Source organism: Perca fluviatilis, chromosome 5 (assembly GCF_010015445.1).
Source record: "Perca fluviatilis chromosome 5, GENO_Pfluv_1.0, whole genome shotgun sequence".
NCBI lineage: Eukaryota > Metazoa > Chordata > Actinopteri > Perciformes > Percidae > Perca > Perca fluviatilis.
This window is the reverse complement of record NC_053116.1, coordinates 12,238,707-12,258,371: the sequence shown is the minus strand read 5'-3', so window position 1 is coordinate 12,258,371 and position 19,665 is coordinate 12,238,707. Positions and strand designations below refer to the sequence as shown.

At 39.3% G+C, this 19,665-nt stretch overlaps 2 protein-coding genes across 3 annotated transcripts; both read right to left on the bottom strand.

The window, feature by feature from the left end:
- Nucleotides 1–4,311: 4,311 nt before the first annotated feature.
- Nucleotides 4,312–12,727, bottom strand: LOC120559657 (solute carrier family 17 member 9-like). The gene is made up of 13 exons (XM_039801557.1): nt 12,596–12,727; nt 10,856–11,053; nt 10,628–10,767; nt 10,090–10,189; nt 9,511–9,635; nt 9,067–9,166; nt 8,875–8,971; nt 8,662–8,749; nt 8,517–8,551; nt 7,937–8,052; nt 7,174–7,229; nt 7,048–7,077; nt 4,312–6,911 (listed from the first exon to the last, which is right to left on the bottom strand). The coding sequence occupies exons 1-13, from the start codon at nt 12,709–12,711 to the stop codon at nt 6,742–6,744; spliced, it is 1,371 nt and encodes a 456-aa protein (XP_039657491.1). The 5' UTR covers nt 12,712–12,727; the 3' UTR covers nt 4,312–6,741.
- Nucleotides 12,728–14,570: 1,843 nt separating this feature from the next.
- Nucleotides 14,571–17,326, bottom strand: LOC120559656 (glucose-induced degradation protein 8-B homolog). 2 transcript variants are annotated; one of them, XM_039801556.1, is made up of 5 exons: nt 17,134–17,326; nt 16,682–16,809; nt 16,353–16,549; nt 15,829–16,026; nt 14,571–15,173 (listed from the first exon to the last, which is right to left on the bottom strand). In XM_039801556.1, the coding sequence occupies exons 2-5, from the start codon at nt 16,800–16,802 to the stop codon at nt 15,000–15,002; spliced, it is 690 nt and encodes a 229-aa protein (XP_039657490.1). In that variant the 5' UTR covers nt 16,803–16,809; nt 17,134–17,326; the 3' UTR covers nt 14,571–14,999. The 2 variants fall into 2 exon arrangements, with proteins under 2 accessions (XP_039657490.1, XP_039657489.1); XM_039801555.1 differs by having other exon boundaries at nt 16,682–17,326.
- Nucleotides 17,327–19,665: the final 2,339 nt, after the last annotated feature.

Below are 19,665 nucleotides of genomic sequence, written 5' to 3'. Positions count from 1 at the left end.
CAGTCCGGCAGGTGGTGTTCAGGTGCCACAGCTGACTGAGGCTGGAGGGAGGCGTAGTTGATCGTTTCATTAGTTATTGTGATGATAAATATACCCAAGATCAGTGGTGGAATGTAACTAAGTACATTTACTCAAGTACTGTACTGAAGTACACATTTAAGGTACTTGTACTTTACTTGAGTCTTTTCTTTTCGTGCCACTTTCTACTCCTCCTCCGCTACATTTCAGAGAGAAAGTCAATTTTTTACTCCACTACCTTAATCTGACATCTTTAGTTACTAGTTACTTTACAGATTAAGACATTGCACACAAAACACATGTAGTTTGTGAAAAACAATGTTTTATTATAAATGAACTTACCCAACAATATATAAACCTACAGGTACAGCTGAAATGATTAGCTGTTTTGATCGTTTCCAGTTTCTAAAATGTGAGGATTTTTACTTTTAATACTCTAAGTACATGTTCCTCATGATACTTACATACTTTTACTTGTGTTGTCCTTCGGGTCCCAGTGACCCGAAGGACAACACAAGGATTATGTACTTCCGTTTACTTTGTTGAGAATTGCTCTCTAAACCCTGTTTCTTGTAAAGTAAGTAAGTAAAGTTTATTTCTAGAGCACATTTAAACACAGTTTAAGCTGACCAAAATGCTGTACAAACAAGCACTAAGGTGCTGTATTAACCCTTGTTTTGTCCTTCAGGTCACCGGGACCCAAAGGACAACACGGGTAACATTTTCAATGCAGGACTTATAGTTGTAACTGATATTAGTCCTTTAATGGCGCAGTGGATATGACACATGCCTTTGGTGTGGGAGATCTGGTTTCAATTCCCACTGCAATATATCAACCAATGTGTCCCTGAGCAAGACACTTAACCCCTAGTTGCTCCAGAGGCATGCAACCTCTGACATATATAGCAATTGTAAGTCGCTTTGGACAAAAGCGTCAGCTTAATTACATGTAATGTAATGTAACTTAAGTAAAGGATCTCAATCCTTCTTTCCACTGCCCAAGATCAACCTCACACCAATGTGTAATGCTATTTGTGTTTATTATCCTTTTACACACAAATATGGTGCATACAATGACAATATAATACAATACAATTAGAGCTGAAACAACTAGTCGATAACAATCAGCTACAGTAAATAATGTGTTTATTGTCATGTATTAACTAAAACTCTCAGCTTCTCCAATAGCCTATTCGAATATTCTGCTTTTCTTTGTTTAAAGCACTCAAACTTTCACTGTTGGTCTGACAAAACAAGACATTATTAACCCTCCTGTTGTCCTCGGGTCAAATTTGACCCATTTTCAAAAAGTTTCTATATCAGAAATTTGGGTTTTCTTTCAACGAAATTGTCAACAAAAAAAATAACTTGAATGGTTCCCTACAACATGTAGAATAAATGATCAGTTCACTACTTTCATTGAATTTGGGTGTTCTTAGTCAATTTTATAGCATTTGAAAAAAAAAACTATAGAAGAACGTTGAAAAAAGTGACAAAAACTATGAAAAAGTGACAAAAACATCAGGAAAGGCGACAAAGGTGTCGAAAAAGACGACCAAAACTTAGAAAAAAAGGTTTTAATTTTAAATTTTGACCCAGAAAAACAAAGTTTCTGGGTCGACGGGAAGACAACACAAGGGTTAATCGTTTGGTCTGTGGCCTATTAATAGTGGGGGAAAAATGGCCATTAATAACCTCTATTTTGTCTGACCAACCATCCAAAACCAAAATATATCTTGTTAACTGTGATATGTGAAAAAAAGAAAAGCAGCAAAACACTGTGTTTGGCATTATTGCTTGAAAATGACTGAAATGATGAATGGATCATCAAAAATAGTTCTCTATTAGTTTTGTGCAAATCCACTGGCATATACTCCTGGTTTGGAGCCATTGCTTTATGGGACTTATTTATGGAAAACTTCAAGTACAGAATCAAAAAAACAATGTAGTTTAGTTAAAGCGGTCCGAAAGCAGTCTTTGTTCCTGTGAGGACATGTGTTCTCTCTCTCTCTCTCTCTCTCTCTCTCTCTCTCTCTCTCTCTCTCTATGCAGATGTTTTAAATCTCTCCATCTTCATGATGATGCAGGGCGTGGAGAGTGGCATGCCTCTCTTGGCATTCACCGCGTGCCTTAATTGTATGCCTAATAAATCAAGGTCCGCCGTGAACACGAGGAGCGGAAATCCTGTCCCTTATCGAGGAAAGTTGGAGCTTTAAGAGCATCACAGGAACACACACACACACACACACACACACACACACACACACACACACACACACACAGAGGCTCAATGACTCGACAGGCCTGGGCGCCATCAACGCAATACAGGGGTATTTAAAATGTCCTCACTCACATTTTCTACCAACAAAACAAGACTCTGACACAAATAGGCAATCACGTTTTTACAGCTCAGTCTGCATCAAACAATAGGCTACGCTTCTTCTTGTCCTTGGTCATAATCACCCACTAAAGCTCCTCCACACATAACGCCATAATGAACTGTCCAATTCTTCCAGTCCAGATCCAGATCCAGCGTGTTGCAGCTGCATTCCTTCATTCCGCAACACATATGCATCTGATTGATCAGGTCTCCGGCTGGCCTTCCTCAGTGGAAACATCGCTGCATTACTATATGGTTTAAAGAGATGGATATGGAGGTGAAGCAGGCCAAACAATCCCGTCCACACAGAGCTGGCATCGGTTGAGGCGGGCGCACGCGACCGCTGATGATGTCCGGTCCGGTCAGGCTTTGGGAGAAAAAGACGCGCTTGAGTCTAATCCTTCAGTTTAAAAAAACCGAGCACACTATTCCTCATCTTTTTAAATATTAGACATTTCTCTACATCAAAAGCCCCTGTCCTGATTTGCGTGCCCATGGTCCTCATAGGCTAAAGCAATAACGTAATGACGTAGCCTATCTTCGATATCATGCTGTCCCCATTAAACTGCCTGTCAGACCGGGTTAATGTGTCGGATGTGCTTCCGGCTGTAGGGCCATTTTCCATCACTGCGGACAGGAAAAGCACTGCCGGTGTCCCGGCGGCGTGATGCGCTGACCAGGGTGCTGAAAACGACCTGCCTCTTTTTTTCACCAGCCTCCTTCTGTCAATTAGCCTAGATTACATTTTATTTCTGTGCGACAACTACTGTTCGCTAGTAAGGGGAACTCAAAGAGTGTTTACACAGTGTCTTTTGTGGCTCAAGAGGGGGCTGAACGTCGTTAATATATCTAATAAATGATATTAAATGACGTCGCTTGAGTCACGTTGGTTGGTGCTTAAGACTACAAGTTTGAATAAGCCTAAAAAAATGAATTAATCTGAGGGTGTGGTGTTAGAAAGAAGTATAACCTCTGTAGCTCGCTCCTCATCTCTGCTGCAGACTAGCAGAGTTGCATTGTGGGTAATATAAAAAAGACATCTCATTCTGCTGCATCGTTTTTGGCCTGCCTACTTTTTAAGAAACTGTCCATGTGAGTCTGGCAATGTTATATAGAATGCTAAATCAGTGGAGTAGTCTTTTAAGAAAAAAAAAATCTTTTTAAACGGTGATTTAAATTTTTTGGCTACTTTAATAAAGTTAGCTTTTGAGCCCAAAATTAAACAAAATAATAAACAATATTAAAATCTCTTTTTTACATATTAAAGAAAGGTTTATTGCCAAATGATGGTTTATGCTTCACACATGATTTGTTTTTTTTTTTTTATCTGAATTCTTAATTGTAGTTAGCAATTACGTTTTTCTGTAAGCACAAGCAAGTATGAGATCAGAGTATGAGTTGATTTAATGTCCTAAAAATATCAGGAAATGTGATGGTTTTTTGTTTGTTTTTTAAAAGATAATGATATTTGTGTCTTTCATTTTTGCACATAAACAACAATCTGACTACATAGAAATATATCAGCGTGGAGGAAGATAACCTAGGAGCATTTTGCCTTGAACCACTAGGGGGAGTCTTGTCCCAGATGTGGATTTTTCACATTTTTATAATAATCAGAAAAACATTCCCCTCAAAGGATTCCTTGAAATAGGTACTTGATTTTTTTATTTTGACTTTGACCTTTTGTGAAAACACAATAAAATGTAAACACTACAGACAAGACATAAAAAAACAGACATGTGATACCAAAAGTCCAATACAAATACATTTCTTAGGGCATAATAATAATCTGTCTGTTACATTAGTTCAGCCACACACAGACATCACATTGTGTTGTGATGCAGCTTTTGCATGCATTTTTTCACTCATCAATCTTCACTCAATGCCCCATAATGATGAAGCGGATAACAGGATTTTAGACATTGTTGTTAATTTATTAAAAAGAAAAAAACCTGAAACATCAATAATGACATGGTATTCAGTCTTTTTGCCCTTTGACACAAATGTAGCTCAGGTGCCTCCCATTTCTCCTGATGATCTTTGAGATGTTTCTACACCTTGATTGGAGTCCACCTGTGGTGAATTCAATTGATTGGACATGATTAGGAAAGGCACACACCTGTCTAATTAAGGTCTCACAGCTGACAGTTTATATCGGAGCAAAAACCAATCCGTGAGGCTGAAGGGGCTGCCTGCAGAGGTTAGAGAAAGGGTCATGTTGAGGAGCAGCTCTGGGGAAGGCTATGAACAATCTGCTACATTGAAGGTTACCAAGAGCACAGTGGCCTATAAAAATCATTCTGAAATTGAAAAAGTTTGGAAAAACCAAGACTTTTCCTAGAACTGGCCACACTAAGCAATTGGGGAGGGCCTTCTTAAAAGAGGTGACAAAGTACTGTACATGATGGTCACTTTGGCTGAGCTCCAGATATCCTGTATGGAGAAAGTTCAAGATGGGCAACTATCACTGCAACACTAAACTGATCTGGGCTTTATGGCAGAGTGGCCAGACAGAAGACTCTCTGAAAGATACACTTTGAGGTTGTAAAAAAGCACTTGAAAGACGAGTGAAAAACAAGATTCTCTAGTTTGGCCTCAATTCTAAGCATTATGTCTGGAGGTAACCTGCTCGTCACAAAAACCATCCCAAAAGTGAAGCATGGTGGTGGCAGCATCATGCTGTCGGGGTGTATTTCAGCGGCAGGGACTGGTAAGGTATGAGGGAAAGCTAAACAAAGCGCCGATATCCTTCATGAAAACCTGATTCTGAGCCCTCAGGACCTCAGACTTGGCTGAAGGTTCACCTTTCAACAGGACAATAACCCTAAGGCAGCACACAACCAAGACAACACAGGAGTGGCTCATAGGGACAGGGATGTCCTTGAGTGGCCCAGTGACAGCCTGGACTTGAACTCAATCGAACATCGCTGGAGAGACCTGAAAATGTCTGTGTCCACTGATGTTCCCCATCCGACCTCACAGAGCTTGATTAGATCTGCAGAGAAGACTGGCACAAAATCCCCCAATCCAGGTGTGCAACTTGTAGTGTCGTATAGAAGACTTGGGGCTGCCAGAGGTGCTTCAACTAAGTACTGATTTAAGGGTCTGAATACTGTCATTGTGATGTTTGAGTTTTTTTTTCTTATAAATTAGTTAGAAATTTAAAAAAAAGTAATAAGTTTTCCCTTAGTCATTATGAAGTATTGAGTGTGGATTGATGAGGGGAAAAATGAATGTAAATGATTTTTGCAAAAGGCTGCCACATCACATGTGACAAGTGAAGGGGTCTTAATTCGTACTCCTAAATGCACTTGTTCTTACAGAAAAAAAAACGAATGTTTTTGTGACTGTCAAAACAGATTCTTAAATGAGGACAAAATCAAACATTTGATCATGTTTTTTGTGAAAAAGCAAGAAAAACAGACATTTACAACTGATAGCCTTTCAACAGGGTCATTAACATTTAATTAGCTATATCAAACAATACATGTACAAAAGTGAGTTTACAATTTAACTAAACTGTACAATACCACTGAACACTTTCTTCAAAGTGTATTTTAGTTTAATAAATATTTAAAATCCAATTATAAATACATATACCAGAGCTAGCGGATACGACTTACGGGTGCATCCAACTTCCAACTTAAATAATAAAAGCATCAAATCTGCAGCAGAAAATAGTCCCCAACACATGCATTATTTACTCCTGTTTGAGGAATAAAAGATACAGCACCTTGGAATTGTTTAGTGTTAAAAAAAAAAAAAAAAAAAAAAGAACTGTTCATCTTGTAGTGCTCTACAGGTCCAAACTGATTTAAGTAAGTAAAGTCTCATGTCAACAAATCTGACAAATGGACACTTACTTAATTTCCCCTGATATAGTTAGGTTAAAGTGAATCTCTAAACCAGCAACTTGCATTTCTGCATGTAGTCATTAGTAATGTAAACATTTTTGTGGAAATCAAACTTTGCTACAGTCATACACATTTGTACAATGCAGTCACTGTGACTTACAGTAAACACAATGCAGAAAAATGCATACAATATTTTAGTGACTTAACTTTCAAAAGGGGATGTTGCAGTACTTTCACATTTATGATCAGTAAGAATGTGATCCGCTTGTCAAATTAATGACAAAGAAAACACAACTTTATACCATCCCAAACAAGTACATCATGTTAATACTGTAGTGTGCATTCTTCAAAGCCAGTTACAGCAAAGAATGACACCAATTCAACGCTGATTTCTGCAAACCATGGTTAGAGATAATGATGATTACAGTTGTGAATTTAATGTCCAGTCTCACAAATCAGCTACAGACTGTTATTTGCAACAAAACTGGGTCAAATCACAATAACCTGGCTGTAATCTTCCAGGTCGACACGACGAGCATCTCCAAAGATGAGGAAAATCCCCAGGCCTGTGACATTTACTAAAGTGATGAGGGAGAACATGGCGGCCCACGACAGCGTGACCTCAATCAGGTAACCTGATACAGAGACCGACACCAGTCCTGTTCAACACACACCAAAGAAAAGGACAAGAGGGATTTGAGATCGGTGCCAGTAGTAACAATTGTACATGTTTTAAAGAACAATTAGTAAGAACAAACATTTCCTGTATACTGCGAAAACATATCGGATACATACCCATGAAAGCACCCAACATATTCATAAAACCTGTTGCAGAAAAGGAATATTGATTAAATGTGTGTCAACAAAAACTAAGATTAGCGGAGTTTAATGAAACCTAAATGTAGACTGTTAGAAACTCACCAAAGAGGGCACCAGCACATGATGGGGTGAGATCCTGTACATTCACTGACACACCACTGAAACACAGCAAATGACTGAATTTAAAGGATAAATCTGCTGATCTTCTATATTTTTTATTATAAGCAAATCCTATAAAAGACCAAAACCAACAATGAATCCTACTAACAAGTATCGTCTGTGTATCCAAAGCCTGATATACTGTATCTCAATCCTATTGGCCATAGAGCCCCACTGTTTAAAAAAACGATTCGAAACACAACAATAAGCTGCATCGTTGCACCTCGGACATGTTTCTTCATCACAACGAGGGCATTGTAGTTTATTTTGACTCAATCCCACATACACCGTTCTGCTGCTGTAAATACTAGAGTGGGCACCAAATGTGTATTAATCTGCTGCTGGAAATAGTCAACAAATGGGTTATTTACTCCTGTTTGAGTTCTGTTAGCAATTCAAAAATGGTTCTAACAGTATTCTCCCCTGTCACGTAATACTGTGGGGACAATGTAATCATTTAGTTTCAATTGTAAATAATAAATTTTTTATCCGTTAAAGTAACCATTACTTAAGGAAAAAGGAAAAACATCAATATAATAGGTGTTTCTAAACTTGTGAACAGCAGTGCACATGGAACAACATCAGCATGATCCTGTTAATATTTGCTTAGCTTAATTTCACAGACAAATCCTTCATACGCATAAGAATTCATTGAGGTTCTAACAGTTTAAACACAGAATAGAATCTTTTTACCAATCAGACATACCTGCTGCCGAAGGTGGATAGACCAACAGCAGCAGAGATGCAAATCACAGCAGTGGGAAATGTGACCGGTCCAGACAGAAGCACAATAAATATACTCGATACACCCATGGCAAAGAACTGAGGAGGAAAAGGCATGCAGTGGAAATATTAAAAGGCATAGTTCATAATCTAAAAGTGAATGTAAACAAAAGTGCAGGACTAGAACTTGCTGTCATTCTCAACTTGAAAAGATTAGTATTCATTCGGACTAATAAGAGATAAAAACTTTGAAAAAGTTTGTGAACACCATTAATCTATAGGTCAAGCTTTTCAATATACGTGTACCTTTTGATATGACCAGAATAATTACTTTCTTTTTTCCACTACAAAGGGCATACACATAGCTCAATATACAACTGGGATTCACAGCATTTGTTCATCTTTTGCCCTGGAGAAGCGTGTAATTACATGTTTGAAACACACAAAAATTCCACTATGAACACTTTATCTGCCAGTCAGGCCAAACCATCCACTGCACACAGACACACTTTTTATCACTTGAAAACACAACTATAGTTATGTTACACTCTTACCACACTTACCTGCATTATCTTTCTCACCAATGCTACACTATATCCTACAGGGGAAAAAAACACAAGCTGTTAACACCTTTTTAATGAAACGTACAGTAACTGACCTCAAAACATGTACAACAATAAAAAATAAAAAATAACACTTGTTTAATACCTTGGTTGATGAGAAAATCTGAGATATATCCTCCAACAAGTGCTGATACAATTGCAACAAGCCATGGAATTACATTATACACCCATACCTGCAATAATAGACAGATTGGCATTTATATGTAATTGTCTATAGCCTGGAGTATCGACGTGAAACTATGTACCGTTCAGTGTGTTTATTGGCTAAATCGCAATCTATGGTGTAGAAAACAAATACCGTGGCGTGTGGAAATGATTCTTTGAAGTATGTCGGCAACCATGACAGCAAACTGTAGAAAGAGCTGGACAAGCACATGTGAGCAAACACCATGGCCCTTAGAAAGAAGATGACAAAGGTGGGGTTAGGCTGAAAATACAAAAACAATCATGTATTATTAATCCGTGAAGGATTAAAAAACATAAACTGTACCAGACAGGTGGCTTCTTTAAAAGACTCAGCCAGCGTGTTCCTGACAAACTCCATTGTGGGTCTTTACTTGTTTCCATCTGCTTAGGGGGGAATTCTGAACCTTAACCACACATTGCACATTGTTATACTGTTGTATACTGTTGTTGTATTTAGTGTAGCAACATAGTACAAATAAGACTGCGCCCACAGCCAAGCTAGCATCTCTGTGACTTGGCCACAGAGTTGCTCACAATGACAATGGTAACATGTTAATGTTTAGCAGGTATAATGTCAAAAGTCAGTAGGGTTCATCCCCTGGGGAATCTGTACAAAATATCATAGCGGTCCATTCTCATAGTTTGGCTCATAGTATTCTCCATGGCCAGGTCATTGGGACAGAAACGTGACAGTTAATGGTCATTTCGTTATTTAGAGATACATGACTGACAAATGCAGCTACTGTACCTTTTAGTAAACACAGCCAAACAATAAGTGCCCAGAGTCCGGACAGGAAACCAATAGTGTAAAACATGCTCTCCCAGCCGTACGAGTCCAGCATCAGCGACCCCATCCCACCCGCTAGCAATGTTCTGAAAGAGCAACAACAACAAAAACATGTCACCAGAAGAAAGAGGGGTGTGTGTGTGTGTGTGTGTGTGTGTGTGCTTGTTTAACTCTATTTGTGGGGTCCAAAAACCGGGGGTCCAGTATACTTGTGGGGTCCCGACAGCTTTGTGGGGACAAAATGCGGGACCCCACAAGTTTGAAGGGCTGTTTGAGGGTTAAGACTTGGTTTTAGGATTAGGGATAGAATTAGGTTATGGTTAGGGTGAGGGTAAGGGTTAAGGTTAGGCATTTAGTTGTGATGGTTAAGGTTAGGGTAAGGGGCTAGGGAATGCATTATGTCAATGATGGGTCCCCACAAAGATAGTGCCACAAACCTGTGTGTGTGTGTGTGTGTGTGTGTGTGTGTGTGTGTGTGTGTGTGTGTGTGTGTGTGTGTGTGTGTGTGTGTGTGTGTGTGTGTGTGTGTGTGTGTGTTACCCAAGATGTGAACCGCTGTTCATGGTGCTCATTAAAAACCCTCTCTCTCCTTCCACTACACGCTGTGAGCAAAGGCTGGCCAAAGACGGAAAAAAAACTCCTATAAGACATTATAAGACACGCTCAGCTTTCCCATATTTATTTACTGTATATTTCCTGCACCACTGGAACTTTCATTTAAAGGAACAGTTTGACATTTTTGGAAATATGCATACTCACTTTTGGCAAGAGTTAAATGAAACGATCGATACCACTCTCATGTCTGTTAGTGAACACTAAATATGAAGCTGCAGCTAGTTAGCTTAGCATAAAGACTGTAAACGGGGAAAAAGCTAGCCTGGCTCTGTTCAAAGGTTAAGAAAAAGCTATTTGTTTCCCCCTGTTTCCAATCTTTATGCTAAGCTAAGCGGCTGTTGGCTCTGGCCTTATATTAAGTGTACAGACATGAGTGGTATCGATCTTTTCATCTCACTCTGGGCAAGAGTTGCATCATCACATGCAACATTTCCCAAAATGTTGAACTACATACAATACTCACCCTGCATCAGTCCCATAAGGAATCGGGCCATAGTCAAGAGGGCGAGGGTGTGAGAGCCTAAGTGGGCCAGAAGAGGAGTACCAGCTGTGATCAGAGCCCACGAGACTGCAGAGATGAACAGGACGCGCTCTCCTCCCATCCTAATATAACAACAAAGATGGAGTTAAAAAAAAGAGGTTATTAGCTCTTTGTTGGAAGTCATGCTACAGTACTAGCTGAATTGCTTACCTGTCACTGGCATGTCCTCCAAGGATCTGTGTGAAACAGTAACCCCAAAAGAATCCACCCAGAACCAGCCCAGAATCGATCTTACTCCAGTGAAAAGAGGTTGCCAATGACACTGCACAGATTGGCATGGCCATCCTGGCACAGTAGAGGAGGCAGGTGCCCATAAACAGCATCAGGGTCCATTTTCGTGCCAGTGGTCTAAGCATGAAGAGGAACAGAACAGGTTACACTTATTGACATGGATCCTAATGCGTTTTGTGTAAATAAAGAAAAGGGTAAACACACATGTAGAGAGCTAGTGCCAGTGTTGTAATGTCAACGGTTAATGAAACAAGACTAAGTTTGTCAGGAACCATGTAAGCAGCTCTGTAAAATTGTTTTCAGTTCAGTTAGATTGTATTTCAGCTTTGACTTTTCAATTACATTTTAGTTTTGGATGGTGTTTGCTAATTTAAGTTGAGTTTGTTTTTCCAGAAAGTTTTTGTTTTTATACAGTATATATTAAGTTTGAGCGTGGTTTTAGTTAGGGTCATGTATAATGTATCAAAGTATGTAGCTAGACAAAATACATGGTTGGAAAACTGTAGGAACGGCCATAATGTTTAAATCTTTTGATTTGGGAATCAACTTGAGCACTCTTTTACTAGCACGGACCCCAGTTGGTTAACATTAGATCTTAGCTGATGGCTTTGTTATATGGCATTTGATCTTGCTACAATACTTAAATCATGTTGTTGTTATTAAATTCTATTAGACTGCATGAGAAAAACCGTAGGGATTAATGGTAAAGCTTTCTCATGGAATGTCATGCCAGTTCAGTTCCTTTGGTTCAATGTCACAAGAACTGACAAATCATGCTCTCCCCTCAAACTAAAATTGAAATGAATTTAGATTCATTTCTTTTTTTATCAGTTTTTTTAACCTTAACCTAACCTCGTTTCAGTTTAGTTTTTCCTAAAGGATATTGTTTGATTTTGTTTGTTTACAACAATAATTGTCATTGGTAATTTAGTTTTAGCTACAGCAGTGCTTTGAGCAGGTTTATCATGTTAAACATCTTAGTTTAGCGTGTGAGCCTGCCAATATTTGATAATAGGCACTAAACACAAAATACAGCTGAGACTGATGGGAATGTTTTGCAGGTATTTGGTCATAAACAACTTAAATTTGTACCTGATGATGGCACTAGATGGAAAGTGAAAGGATCACACTATTAAAATGTATACTCTGGGGACCATGAATATCTGAACCAAATGTCAGTGTCAAGACATTTCAATAGAAACCTAAAATGTCAACCTGCTGGTGGTGTCAGAGGAAAAGTCAAGGGATCACCAAAGTCAGTAGGATTCATCCTTTAGGGACCATGAATATCTGTACAAATTTCAATGACACTCCATCCAGTAGTTGACTTGTAATATATTTCAGTCTGGACCAAAGCAGTGGATAGACTGACATTGGCATCTATATAACCACGTCACTAGCATGGCTAAAAAATAAATCCAGATGCAGAGAAGCAAAAATTGTCATTGAAGTTAACGCAAGTACAGTACATTTCTAGTTCATATCATTCAGTTTATATGTTTTAGTCAGCGAACATGGTTTACATTCTGCTCATTTAAAAAACATCTTGTAACATACGTAGATCGTGACGACATGAGGGCAACTGGTTGTACACTTTTTAAATTCCAACTGAAGAAGCTTGAAGTATCTTTAGTCTGAAATAAATCTTAGCAGACTCACCTGGGCCACAGATTCCGGTCTTCAGACTCTTTTTCATTTGCTGTGTAAACCTTAACATCCAGTAGAGAACCTTTTAAGTAATTCCAGCCATCTCCTGATGTGGGTCTGTCAGCCATTGGGACACCACTGGCGTTTACTCTATCAGTGCATATCTCTGAAAGGTGTGCTTTAGCTTTAGCTTTACCTCGTATCCTCGGGCGGGCCAAACCGGTAAAACTTGTTGGAACAAAACTCAAAAAGAGAACCTGCTTGTGATTTGCAGGAAAGAAAGCAGGGGTTTTAAATTTGCATACTTCCCCTGTAACGAACTGAAGAGTTGTTGTCAAGCTTTTGGTTTTTAAAACCATCATCAGGTTTTATCATTACTTGGAACAACATTTTTGGAGTATTCAGATCTTTAACTTAAGTAAATACTCTGTTACAAGTAAAAGGTGTGCATTCAAAATCTTAAGGTAAAGTTTAAAAAAAGTATTAGCATAAACATATTGCTAACATATAAACATACTTCAAAGTACCAGAAGTAAAAGTCCTCATTATGCAGAATGGCCCATTTCAGAATATATTATTGATGCGTTAATGTGTGAGCATTACTAATGTTGCAGCTGGTAAAGGCGGGGTTCATTTTAATTACTTTAAATATGGCTAGGTACCTTAACCTATAGTAAAAAGTCATTTATTAGTTGATTTATATTTTGTATTAATCTGAATCTGTAACTAAAGCGGTCAAATAAATGTAATAAAGTAAAAAGTGCAATATTTGCCTCTGAATTGTAGTTAAAAAGTAAAGTAGCATTAATTGAAATAAAATACAGTACAAGGACCTTATAATCGTACTTAAGTACAGTACTTGATTAACTACTTCCACCACAGCACATCAGTGGATTTTCCCTTAAAATTTGCATACATGCACACGCACAACTCAGAAAATGGAAAACAGCTCTTGTATGATTCACAAAAGTTTGTTTATTTTAATAATTGCAAATCTGATCTTAAAAATGTTGAATAATAAAAGGGATGTGAGCTCTCTGGGTCTCATTATTTGTCAAAGCCAATATGTATAAAGACAATACAACCTTAAAAGAAATGAAGGATGGACAACTAGCAGCAGGTTTGTTGGTTTTTATATATAAAAGTAAACAAAATAAACAAGCACAAGAGCCTTTGCCCACTGGAAAAAAAAAAGATACACTTACATGCAGTTAAAGTGAAAATACTAACGGCTATAAAAGTGGCAAAATGGGCAGCAGGTTCTGTGACTTTTCCAAATGCCTGATCAAATTCTAAATTGTAATGCTTTTGATCATTAATTATTAAGTACCAAAACAGAGCCAATCAACAAAAGAATCCGTTCCACTCTGAACAGATTTTAGATGAGTTTTCAAACTACAGAGTTGCTGTAACTGGCACCGTCACTCATTAGCATTTCTTAATGGACATAGCTCTTTCAAGCAGCGTTTAAATCTTCCCTCCATCATGGGATTGACAAAAGATGATCCTAATCTCTTGTAACATGAAACCAAACATTACCATTTGGAGCATGTTGAGTGTGGTTCATACTGTAGGCTCAGAAAGCCAAAAGGCTAATACTCAGGAAGCCATCTCAGATATCAACCCGTTAGGTATTTCACCCTCTCAAACACACATGACATGATCATTTTGCAAGGCAGTTCATCCCATAGACATATTGTAAATGTACAACAAATCATAAAATAGCATATTAATTAAAACTATATTACATTAATAACGTGTATATTTCCATTTAATTGAAAAATACTCAGTGTATGAAATTTAAATTTAAACTTATTTCTGATTTGAAACAATCTAGACTCTTGCAGTGCATCATCAACCGTGTGTCTGCTGTTTCAAAGTTTAAACCAACGGTTGTACTCCGCTCCATCCTGGGGAGCCTAGATCTTGGCTCCACGCGTACCACAGTATTAACATTTATTGTTCATTCATATCATATATCTCTCTCTCTCTCTCTCTCTCTCTCTCTCTCTCTCTCTCTCTCTCTCTCTCTCTCTCTCTCTCTCTCTCTCTCTCTCTCTCTCTCTCTCTCTCTCAAAATGAAGTCTTGGTGGGGGAAATGATCACAATAAATACTACTACTGGCTTAGGCTTTAGAAAGACAAAATATAAAACAGCAATTTGAATTGTGCCGTCTCCAAGATCCATTTAAAAATCCAGGATTAGTATTTAATCTAAATAATTTGTCAATTTGCAAATACATCAATTTACAGTTTGCACAATGAATTAAGTTGTATCTGTCATGAATGAAACTTGGAAAAAAAAAAAGAAACAATGTAGCATTTGTTTATACATATGTGTTACCTGGTTGTCACACAGTCACTGACTGATCATAAATTAAGGGGACGTGGAAGGTGGTTGTTCTTGTCTGGTATGTTCACTTGGGGTCCTCGATGGTGCCTGTGCTAAGGTCAGTCATTTTGGGATATTTCACCTTCTTCTGGTCCAGCTCATTCTGTGCCCACAGCAGTAACTTCAGGAGTTTAGCCAGTTTAGGCGTCGACTCCCTGTTTTCATAGTCCAGCACAGCTTGGTTCACCTCACTCCACACCTGTGCATCAAGATATGTGTTGCAGTAAAAATTAACTCAACAAATGTCTTGCACAATTATTTATCACCTGCATTCACTATGTTCTTAATGTCTACATGCAGTCTGGCACGCAAAAAGTCTGCATGCAAATGTGGGGATTTACCATGATGAGTTAGCTAAAACAGCAGTATGTTGTGCTTGTATTAACTTCCGTGCACTTTGGCAGTTCAATAAGTGTTAAAATCCAAAAAATCCAACTCCCACACTAATATCCCCCGTAATGTTACTGTACAAGACGCTTCTGTCCTGTCTCTGAACATGTTGATGATGCAGGATGACAGTTGCCAAAACAGTCCAATCAATGAGTTACCTCTCAGTCTGGAAAATTCCATGCTTACAGCTTTTGGTTTGTTAGTCAAAAAAGTTAGTGTGAACACGACACGGAACAGAACTACAGTAAAAGGCACAGGGCCTTAGAAACAAACAGGACAAATAATACTGTAATTTTCAGGGATAAAGGCAACAATGTTTATTTTTTTCTACTTGGTGCAGAGTGAATGAACCAAACAATGGTGTGATAGCGCTCTAAAATTGATGTGCATATTTCCAATTTTGTCAGCTATTCAAATAGTGATGTGAAATAGTGAAGTGATCATCAGATTAAAAACCTGCCCACCTTTTGCCGCTGCATCATGTTGAGCAGGTCTCCAAAGGGCGACTCTTCTGGGTTGTCAAAGGCCAGAAGAGCTAGTGTTCGCTCCATCTCTGTCAGACACTCGCGGCTCTCCTCCCCCTGCTCGGCTAACTGTGTCTGGGCAAACTCCAGCGCTGACTCAGTCTCCCTTAGCCTGATTAACTCAATCAAATGTTGCTGCTGCAAGAGGAGGAATGAAGTACAAGCAGTAAATGCTCAAGTTCAATCAACAATCTCTCATGCTAACCCTAACCCATGGCAGCCTGGGTTCTTATTACCTATAGGGGATGGATGGGGTTAAATGTTTATTCATTTATTAACAGTTCTCACTACACTTTCTGTGCCTTAATCTTCTCACTGCTGAGATGTGTTCTTGTCCATTTCCAAAAGCTGTAAAGTTCACCTCATAAACCTCAGGCTAATGACCTGCATAACTACTTTCCAGTTCACAGGAGGCACATATACTAAAACCTAAACTACTGGTGGCTATTACAAAGCAAACGTACCTGCAGATGAAAATACAGGTATCGGTTGGTGTCAAGCAGTTCTGGGTGTAGGCTGTTGATGAGTGCAATGGCTTCCTGTATCTGTCCCTTCAGGATCATCTCTCTAATCTTTATCCTTTCATCCAAAGAGTCCAGGTCAACACTTGGCTCGATCCCAGACTCCATCCGAAACTTCTCCGCCGCTTCTTTGAATCCCTCTTGAAACATGTGAAACAGATACAGGCAGGGGCAAAGACATTAAGGATAGTAACGAATTATGTATTTTTTTTTAAGCTTGTACAAGCTGTATAGTCAAATCACAGTCACTGTCGTTAAGCTACATGCCTCACCTGTCACCAGGTAATTCATAATGAGCCGATTCATGTCAGCCCTCTGTATGTGAACATTATTTAATTTGTCCATCCACTCTTCTTTTGTGATGTCTTCTGGCTTTTCAGCATAACTCATCATTGGGATCCTGGAAAGACGAAAATCCATTGGGAATACAGCGAAACGTGAGCAAGACTGACACAGCTTGGTCACAGTTTGGTCCTACACGAACAGTAACGCTACCACCGTGCAGATAGATATTAAGGATTGAGCGCAAACATATGCTACTGACAAAAGTGCCAAATCAATAACAAAACAACAGACACGATATTTATGCGCTTAAATTGCGGTTGAGCGCTCGCTAGCGTCACTAAAAAATAATTTGGAAATTCTCCGAGGCATCCAAAACAAACCCAATTTCCTCTTGGGCAGCCTGGCTAGTTAGCAGACTGTGTGCGTTTACGCAACTCACCGTGCAAACACAAGGCCTGGCGACTATTCTTTCTTACAGGCGTGAGAAGACAATAATCACAACAGAAATGCGCCGTGTCCTCTCAATGCTTAGAAATATAAAAGTGTAAAATGCGGCTACACAGTCAAGCTATTCGCGGCTAGCTAACTAACCAAGCTAATGTGATAACCTCGCGATAGAAGCGTCAGTCCTGCGAGCTCTGCGATTGGTGGGGACAGTGACGTCACGGTTGCCGAGGAACACAACAGTCAGCGCAGCGGATGGTTGAATCTGATCTGCGTTTTGATACAGTCTAGGGTTTTGATATAGCCTTCTCTCAACAAAATAAAGGAAACAACAAAGTGAATATTAAAAACATAACCGATGCTTCTACAGAACATGAGGGCTCAGTCAGTGAATGACTTGAAGAGGATCAATATGTTGTGCATAGTTTTGCCCATATATTGGGTTGAGATGGTATGTATACCATCTCAATCCAATACTAGTTTAACCTGGGCAAATTGGGCTAGTGCCCCGGGCCCCCCAGGGCAAACAACCAGACCTGCCATGATCTGTCCTCATTTGCTTGCCTTTTGGTCTGCATTTGTCAGATTGCATCCCCTTTTGTAATGTTATTTTATGTTGTTATGTTTGATTATCTGCTTAACATTGTTTTATATTAATTGCCTGCACTGTAGGCTATGTCTTACTTTGATGCATGTCTGACTCCCCTAATCTTTTTATCTTGTTCAGCTTCTTTGTTTGGTTTTCTTATGTTCAAATTGTGTAGGCCTGGTGTGTGTTTTATTGTTGTTTTATTGGCTAATTAAACATCTGGCCAAGGGACATTTGTTGAAATGAGCGTTTTGACTAACTTGCACATTTAGCCTGCAGTGATGTTGGTTGCAACATTTGCACCACTAAAACACAATATAAACCAAGGTGGGCCGTGCATTATTAGTCATGTTGTGCTGTGTCGTCGAGTGGCGAACTCTTTCTGAAAACCCGGGTTATAGTCAATGACGACATTTTTAATGCCAACAAAATTAAAATTCTTACTTTCCACAATCACTGTGCATGGCAACAACTACAATAGGCCTTAAGTTTAGAAAGAAATCGCGGTTATGGTTAATTAAAAGGCAAACGTTAGGTGCAAGTTTGTGATGGGATGCAAAGGTCTCCTATTGCCCTTTTTCTCATGCAGATCTTCTCTTATTTTAAGTGTCAAAAATACTATTAATAAATAAATAAAACTTTAGCTTAATGATTTAAGTGATTTTGCAAAAATGGATATCTCCGTTTTATTTATCTTCCTAAATTGTATTTTTATTTTTTTATTGTGCACTCAAAGGAATATCAATGGTTTATTCATTTTTTTCTTTTTTTTTTAAAGATTTTTTTTGGGGCTTTTCCCTTTATTATGAAGTGACAGTGGATAGACATGAAAGGGGGAGAGAGATGGGGATGACACGCAGCAAAGGGCAGCAGGTTGGACTCGAACCCGCGCTGCTGCAGGACCCCAACATGGGGCGAACGCCCCCACTGGGCGAGCCAGAGGCCGCCCCTGGTTTATTCATTTTAAGAATGGCTTGTATCTGTTTTAGTAAATTAACTCTTAAAGTATTTGTCGCATGCACACCACATAATGTACACTGAAATGTGAAATTATAAGATAACAAGAACAAAATGGACAAAACAGTGTCTTTCAGGATCCCCTGGAATGTTAGTGGCCCCGAGCCATTTACCCTATACTTTCCTGTGGATTATCCAGGCATGACACACCATCTGCAGTTTGTGAGACATGACTTGGACGGACAGGGAAAAAAAAGTAGCCCCCCCCCCCTAAAAATTCAACACGGGGATGGGAAGAGAAAGGAGTTTTTTGTGGGAGTAGGATGGGACAGGAGTGAAAATATACTCCTGTGTCACCCTGCATGTTTAAGTGTCAGTGGTGTCAAACTCCATCCGTTTATGATTGCAATTGCACTGTAAACACTCATTTCTGACAAGGTACAAACTCAAGGACTGTGAGGAAGATGTGGCACCAGATAGCCTACCACACCTTCATCGTGCCTGTGGGGGCCATCTTTTGGGAGCCACCCGAAAACACCTTATCCCTCTTCCCAGCACTGTCCCTAAACCACCCTTAAGGTCCCATGACATGGTGCTCTTTGGATGCTTTTATATAGGCCTTAGTGGTCCCCTAATACTGTATCTGAAGTCTCTTTCCCAAAATTCTTGGTGCAGTATTACACCCACTAGAGCCAGTCCCACAATGAGATTTCCTTAGGATGTGCCATATCTGTGTCTATTGAGGAGGAGAAGGGGAGGGGCAAGGTGGAGGGTGGGGGTGTGGCCTTGACCAACTGCCACTTTGCTTGTTTGAAAGCCATGATGTCTCTCTCTCTCATGGGTGAGCCAAATTCTCTGGGTGGGCAAAGCAGAGAAAGGGGAGGTAACCTTGCTCCTTATGACCTCATAAGGAGCAGATTCCAGATCGGCCCATCTGAGCTTTCATTTTCTCAAAGGCAGAGCAGGATACCCAGGGCTCGG

What these genes read in the sequence shown, in the direction of transcription:
- LOC120559657 (XM_039801557.1), bottom strand. Translation starts at nt 12,711, where the DNA reads ATGGCTGACAGACCCACATCAGGAGATGGCTGGAATTACTTAAAAGGT. An exon ending in GGAGGACATGCCAGTGACAG is followed by an intron (nt 10,768 to 10,855) that starts GTAAGCAATTCA and finishes TTGTTATATTAG; the next exon opens with GATGGGAGGAGAGCGCGTCC. An exon ending in CCTTATGGGACTGATGCAGG is followed by an intron (nt 10,190 to 10,627) that starts GTGAGTATTGTA and finishes AATGTCTTATAG; the next exon opens with GAGTTTTTTTTCCGTCTTTG.
- LOC120559656 (XM_039801555.1), bottom strand. Translation starts at nt 16,829, where the DNA reads ATGGATTTTCGTCTTTCCAGGATCCCAATGATGAGTTATGCTGAAAAG. An exon ending in ACCTGTATTTTCATCTGCAG is followed by an intron (nt 16,027 to 16,352) that starts GTACGTTTGCTT and finishes CTCCTCTTGCAG; the next exon opens with CAGCAACATTTGATTGAGTT. An exon ending in ACATGATGCAGCGGCAAAAG is followed by an intron (nt 15,174 to 15,828) that starts GTGGGCAGGTTT and finishes CTTGATGCACAG; the next exon opens with GTGTGGAGTGAGGTGAACCA.